This window comes from Eufriesea mexicana, unplaced genomic scaffold (genome assembly GCF_001483705.2).
Source record: "Eufriesea mexicana isolate 0111107269 unplaced genomic scaffold, ASM148370v2 scaffold124, whole genome shotgun sequence".
NCBI classification, from domain to species: Eukaryota; Metazoa; Arthropoda; class Insecta; order Hymenoptera; family Apidae; genus Eufriesea; species Eufriesea mexicana.
The window spans coordinates 636,790-643,154 of NW_016908357.1; the positions used below are offsets into that span (position 1 = coordinate 636,790).

The following is a 6,365-nucleotide window of genomic DNA, read 5'->3' on the forward strand; positions in this document are numbered from 1 at the left end:
AAAAAAAAAAAAGAAGAGGAAAAAGGAGAGAGAGAGAGAGAGAAGTAATGGAAAGAGATAGCGGGTGAAAGGCGACGGTGGGGGGCGACGATGGGGGCGGCGGTGGCGGTGGCGGGTTGGAAAGAAAAGAATAAATAACGAGAGAAATCCTCGATGAAGAAAATACACGGTATATCGTTCGCCAATACGCGCATGCCCCCGAGACCACGATTACGATTGCTCGCTTTCTATTTGTAACGCAGCCGGTTATCTTTGTTTGCTTGACCTATGACAATTATGGATTGGAATCAAGATGGATACACATTCTGCACCGAGATAAGGTGCTCTTTAGTTAAAAGTCACGTCTCTATCAGAGATAACATGCAAAGCATAATCGAGTTGCGAGGTACGAGCCTCGATATTACATATGGCCGATGATGATGATGATGATGATGACGACGATGACGGGTCGTGGTCGTGGTCGTGGTCGTGGTCGTGGATGTATTCGACGAACGATATACGGCAAGGGTGAAGAAAGGAGAGAGAACGAGAGGGAGAGAAACGATAAGAGAAATGCTTACCTCGTCCCTCTCGGTTTGGTCTGCCTGTTGCGTAAGTCCCGATACCCTGAGGACTTCGGCAGTCTTCAAAAAACTGCTAAGGGAACGTTGATGCACGTTCACTTCCCCGTGATAGATGAACTCCACCAAAGCGTGCAAGTCGCTGAACGCTACGTCCTGAAGTACTATCACCGGGTGTTTACACGGTGTGCTCTGCAATAGGGGAAGCAAGGAGGAAAAGAAGAGACATTTTCTCGCATTAGTTAAACATTGACGTTGCACTCGATGTATCGTTGCTACGTTGACGACGATAGAGGAGGGATTATACGGGCAGCGGGGGAGAGAGATCGCGAAACGTAGAGACAAAGGGGTATAGAAACGGTGACTCCGTGTGTCTTACCTTGAGCAATTCTCTAAAATAGGGACTGCAAGCGGAAAGTACGACGCGGTGCGCTTTGAGGCTTTTGCCATCGCAGGCCAGTGTGACGTCCACAAAATCTTCATCGTCCCTCAAGTTTTCAAACGCCGACGTTATACTGCTTTGGTAATTGTTCCATCGCAGACAAAAGTGTTGCGTATCTACCATCGTTATATCTATTCACCTATAATCAGAAATAATGTGCGCTATTTAAACCGGCAAAAGCTTCACACTTATCTTATCGCTTAATAAAATATGCCTCTGGCTGGCGAGTGCGAATTAAGGAACATTTTAACGGGGGAGCCTAAGAAGATCGAGTTCGATCGTCGTAATCGTCGTCCTCGTCCTCGACGTCGTATTCGTGATGGTCGTCGTCGTCGTCGTCGTCGTGGGCGCGTTCTCGACGCCTGCACCGACGCGCAGCAAGGGCACGAAATTTGAACGCTGAAATTTTCTAGTTGCACGATAAACGGTCAGATAAGTCCGAGGATCGATAATTTTCGATAACCGGTTGTTTCGCGATAAAGCAAAAAAACGCTGTTGCAATCGAGGATCGCGCGACGAGGAATCGCGAGACTCGATCTAGACCACTTTTCCTGCCGAAATACCGTGGAATATGCGAACCGGAGAGGAACGACAGGGGGAAAGACAGAGAGAGAGAGAGAAGAGTAAAAAAAAAGGGAAAAAATACGAAACAAAAAATTCGTCTATCCGTAAATGGATGGACAAAGATTATATAACGTTTCGGTATCGACTCTGGTATTTAACCGAGTTGTTTACCATAGGTGTGGCATTAGAACAGATGTTAATTTCCTTACACTTCTCGGAGCCACGAAAACTTATATAACGCGCGAATTAATACGCAGATTCGCTTAATAGGAACGAGGTGGACCAGAGATATCGTTTGCGAACATATGTTATTAATTCCGATGGAATAAAAATACGGGGAACGTTTACGTTCCCGTTGTTGCCGTGTATGCGCTGTAAAACGACACTTCGAGGTTTTGCGGTATTTTTACGTGGCATCGAGAACGCGAATGGCCAGACAGAGAGAGAGAAAGAGTGGGAAAAGAAGAGAGGAGAAGAGAGAGAAAGAGAGGAACGCGTCTTACGTTCGAAAAGTCGAAAAGATCTTTGCGAATCTCGCGTGTAAACGGGAATACGTATCATCGACGAGTTTCACTGGACGAAACCGTGGTGCGAGAGTACGAGAAAAGAAGAGAGATGAAAATATCGGCCATGCGACGTCGAGAGTAGACGAAGAATAAAAATTAAAGAGTGCATGGCGTAAAAATAGAAGCGAAGGATTACACTACTTTTTATTTGCACCATACAAGAAAATTAGGTCGTCAGGCTGGAGTGAAGCCAGAACATACGATTAAATAATTCTCTCCGCCACTTATAAAAGCGCAAGCATTAAATGTATGCTGATAATGTTATCTTAGCAAAATGATAAAAAAAAAAAAAAAAGAGAGATCTTAAAACAAATTTACAGTGCTGGTTGCTCGAGTCGTATGTGTGTAGTGTATGCCATGACAAAAGCGCCGATATAGAATGGAATTAATGATCGTCGATTGTTTTTTCTATTCTATAACGCGTTATTACGATAAGAAGGAGCACGGATACCGTATACTATTTTATAACGTTTCCGTTGATAATCGTATCGCTGATTCGAAAGGTATTTTTGCGCTGGTCGACTCGACGCTTCGAAGAAATAGTAATTAAAGTATACACACGGTCGCGCACAAGAGAAATCGTACACCGACGAAACCACGGTAAATAATATTATGCTGCAATATTTTGGATACGTTCCAGCGATTATCGCTGCAAAAGTAAAGAGACAAGAAGAAGCGAAAGAGAAAAGAAAAAAAAAAAAGAAAAAAGAGAAAAGAATAATTCCTTTTCTCCTTCTTCTTCCTCTCCTTTATTCTCTCCTTCTCTTCTTTTTCAGTTTCCTCTGCTTTCTCTCTTTTTTCTTTTTTTTTCTTTTCGTTTCGTAGATACACGTTTATCATAAGCCGCGCGCGCGGTGCGCTGATTCGGAAACTGTTTTCAGACTTTTTAATTTCGCTATCGCGTACTGCTAAATTTATGTGTGACGAATTCGAGATAAGTTTCGCACAGTGCCGTGAAAATTCCGAGGAACGTTTCGATAATAGAACCAGACTGGAACCGATGCCGATCTAGACGGCGACCTACGACGAGGAAAAAATACGCGACAATTTATTTTCCGCGGAGCGTACGACGCGTGACTACTGTCCGAGGAAAACGAAAGGTGGATCCCGCGCGCGCGGTTTTCCCTGCGTTGCTGCGCGTTTTTCCCGGCGATCGAAACACCCTTCGCGCGACAGAGAAGCGTGGGCGAGGAAACGGCGCGCACACGGTGGCGGATTTTTTCAAAAAGCGAGGAAAGAGAGCGGGAAGAGAGCGAAGACGCGCGAGCAGAGGGAAAAACGGAAACGGCGAACGGATACGAACGGATGCGAACGGATGCGATCGGCGGTGTGAGAAGAGAGGATGATAGTTCGGTTCGCGTTATACGATACCTTTTCCTCGGCGATCGCGGCTAAACGGCAGTTACGCTTTTCGTATATCTAAGGCACACGTTCACCACACATTATCCAGAAAGTAATCACAGTTCGAAGAAAGTAGATGCGTTATCGCGAAAGCACACCTATCACTCGTCATGCCGCGTAAGCTAATGACCGAAACAATGAACCGAATTGAAACGCTCTGCGTTTTATCTGCACAACGCCACCTTGCAAAAAAGTGCGCACTTCACAAGTTCGCGAAAAAGTCCCCTACACACGACCACTAGTGCTGCTTCGTCGTGGCGGAAAGTCATTCTCGTCCGACCGATCCGGAGTCGACGCCGGTCCTTGCTGCGTTAGCGGCGCCGTTTCTTCTCCGTGCTCGCAGACACGAAGAGGATCGACCGACACGGAAAATCTGCGATCACCGGAGATTATCGACCGATCGATCGATTGCGAGCCGCGAGGACGCGCGTGTGAAACGCGATCGCGTTGACAAGACGGCCACGCGTCGAATGATCGAGGGGAAGGCGCGATTTCGCCGGGGTAAGAATGCCGGAAGGAACGAAAGAGGAACGAAAGTGGAAGGAAAGCAGGACAGACTGACGGAAGGAAGCTAGCGAACGTGAAAGGAAGGAAGAAAGGAAAGAAGTAAGGAAGAAGGAAAGAAGAAAGGAAGGAAGGAAGGATGGAAGGAAGGAAGGAAGGAAGGAAGGTGCGAGGATGGAAAAAAGACAGACAGGTAGGTTGGAAAGGTAAAAAGACAAAGAAAGAACGAAAGAGAAGGAAAGTGAGCGAAAGTATACGAGAGGGAAGAGCAACGTGCGGTTTCGCGCGTGTCACGACGCGTACACCGGACGACAGAGGGAGAAAAAATGTCAAGGGAGAGAGGCAGATAAGCGTGTTGGCCGTCGTTTCCCGCTTTCAGTGGGCAGAGGCTCGCGCGATTCGTCGACGCTGATCGAGAGAATCGCCAAGGATCACATGTCGCGCGCCGTCACGAGAGCAACGAACCAAGTAACGAATCGAGCAGAGAAAGAGAAAGAGAGAGAGAGAGAGCGACACTGTCGGAGCAGAAGAACCGCGAGCTGTTCGAAAACCGGAAACGTCACGATCCTCGAAGGAGAGAGCACGTTGGAACAGCAGCAGCAGCAGCAGCAGCAACGGCACCAGCACCAGCAGCAACGGCACCAGCAGCAGCAGCAGCAGCAGCAGCACCCAGCACAGTCCACCGGTGGGCCTACTCTTTCTCCGTCACATACCGTGCGAACTAACCCCCGAAACGTCACGTCACGACTGTGCAGCTGTGTGCCTTCGACGACGCGGGCGTACGTCGCGACGCGGCAGCGAGGCCGCACGAAAACGTACGAAAAGCCGGCGATCGCCGGTACGACGAGCGAGAACGACCGACAGGAGAGAGAAAGAGGTATCGTCTGACAGAGAAAGATACCCAGAGAGACACACACACACACCCACATACACAGAGAGACACATACGGATACACGAGGAACAGGGGGGAAACACAGACGGACACACGAACGGATGGACAGACGGACAGATGGACAGTGACACAGAGAGGCAGAGACGGACGAGAAGAAGCGGGAGGAAAAAAGAGAGCGGGAGGACGAGCTGAGAAAAGATAGGACGGAGGCGTCGAGCAGATTTCGTCGGGAATCGTCGAGTACGCGAGAAGAACGCGTCTCGAATTTTTGCCACCGTCTTTCCCACTCGTTCTCTCGCGCTCTCTTTTTCTTTTCGCTTTTTCCTATACCTACGGACGAAGACTGAATTTTCTCGAGATCCGGGAAACCGGGGGAAGGTGGCACACGCGAGTAGTCGCCGGTGGAGGAAAGGTGACGAGGTTTACCTTGCGGCACTTGTGTTAAGACACGTCGCTCACGTGCGTTCCGTTCTCCTCCTGCCCCTCTTTGCTCGCGCGAGTCAGAAGCGCATCCTTCGAGCGCAGGCTGCGCCGCTTTTTCGCGCTTCCTCGGCAAGTTGCCGCGTCGAAAAGTAACCGAAAAGAATAACGAGCGTCACACGCGTTTCGTAGGTACGCGGATCGCGTTATCTCGCGGTGAAACCGCCGCTTCTTGGTAGACGAAACGTCGACGGAGACGACCACGACGACGAGGACGATAGTTGCGGTCGCGAGCCGCGGCGACAGTAGCGGTACAACGCGCGTTGCCTAAAAACCAACCACTCTTTTCTCTTTTTCTCTCCGTGTCTCACTCGTACACGCCGCGCCACACATACGCGCTCCGGTTCGATCTGTGCGAAGACGAGAGGAGAGAAGAGGGTTGCCGCGAGAGGATAGGCCTTCAGGCAGCGAGACACGAGGGGAGAGAAGTCTGAGGCTGTGCTGCTGCTGCTACTGCTGCTGCTGCTGCTGCTGCTGCTGCTACTGCTCGGCGATACAACGCCCAAGCAGTGGCACGGTACGCGCGCGGGTCGACGTCGTCGCGGAAAGAAAGAAATAAAGAAAAGGAGAAAGAAGAGAGAATCGGGAGTGGCGTGGTGAGGAGAGGAGAGAGAGAGAGAGAGAGAGAGACGTAGCACGGTATCGCGTCTTTTAATCCATCATCGTTTTCTCTGTCCGTTGCCTCGTGTGCCCGTAAATCGCTCGCGGTTCCCGCGAACTACGAAAACACCGGCAACGCGGCTGTCAGAGGTGGCGATCTCGCGGCAACGCGCGGGAATTTCGAACCGGCTCTCGCACGCACGACGACCCACCTAGCCACGTGTTTCTCTGTTCGGGATGCAAGCAGCCACCGTGACGCAAATTGCCGCGCGCTTCACTCCGGAATGCGAAGCCTCTCTCGCCGCTACGTTCCACCGAGACGACACCACCACCACCACCACCACCACCACCACCAC

At 50.1% G+C, this 6,365-nt stretch overlaps 1 protein-coding gene across 1 annotated transcript in view; it reads right to left on the bottom strand.

Moving 5' to 3' along the window:
- Nucleotides 1-3,568, bottom strand: part of LOC108555426 (broad-complex core protein isoforms 1/2/3/4/5) — a 13,670-nt gene extending 10,102 nt beyond the window's left edge. The window contains exons 1-3 of the mRNA XM_017911054.1: nt 3,504-3,568; nt 940-1,141; nt 490-752 (exon numbers count right to left, since the gene is read on the bottom strand). Of these exons, the coding sequence (XP_017766543.1) occupies nt 490-752; nt 940-1,125 (449 nt within the window). The 5' untranslated portion in view covers nt 1,126-1,141; nt 3,504-3,568. The remainder of the gene's footprint in view (nt 1-489; nt 753-939; nt 1,142-3,503) is intronic.
- Between the last annotated feature and the right edge of the window lie 2,797 nt (nt 3,569-6,365).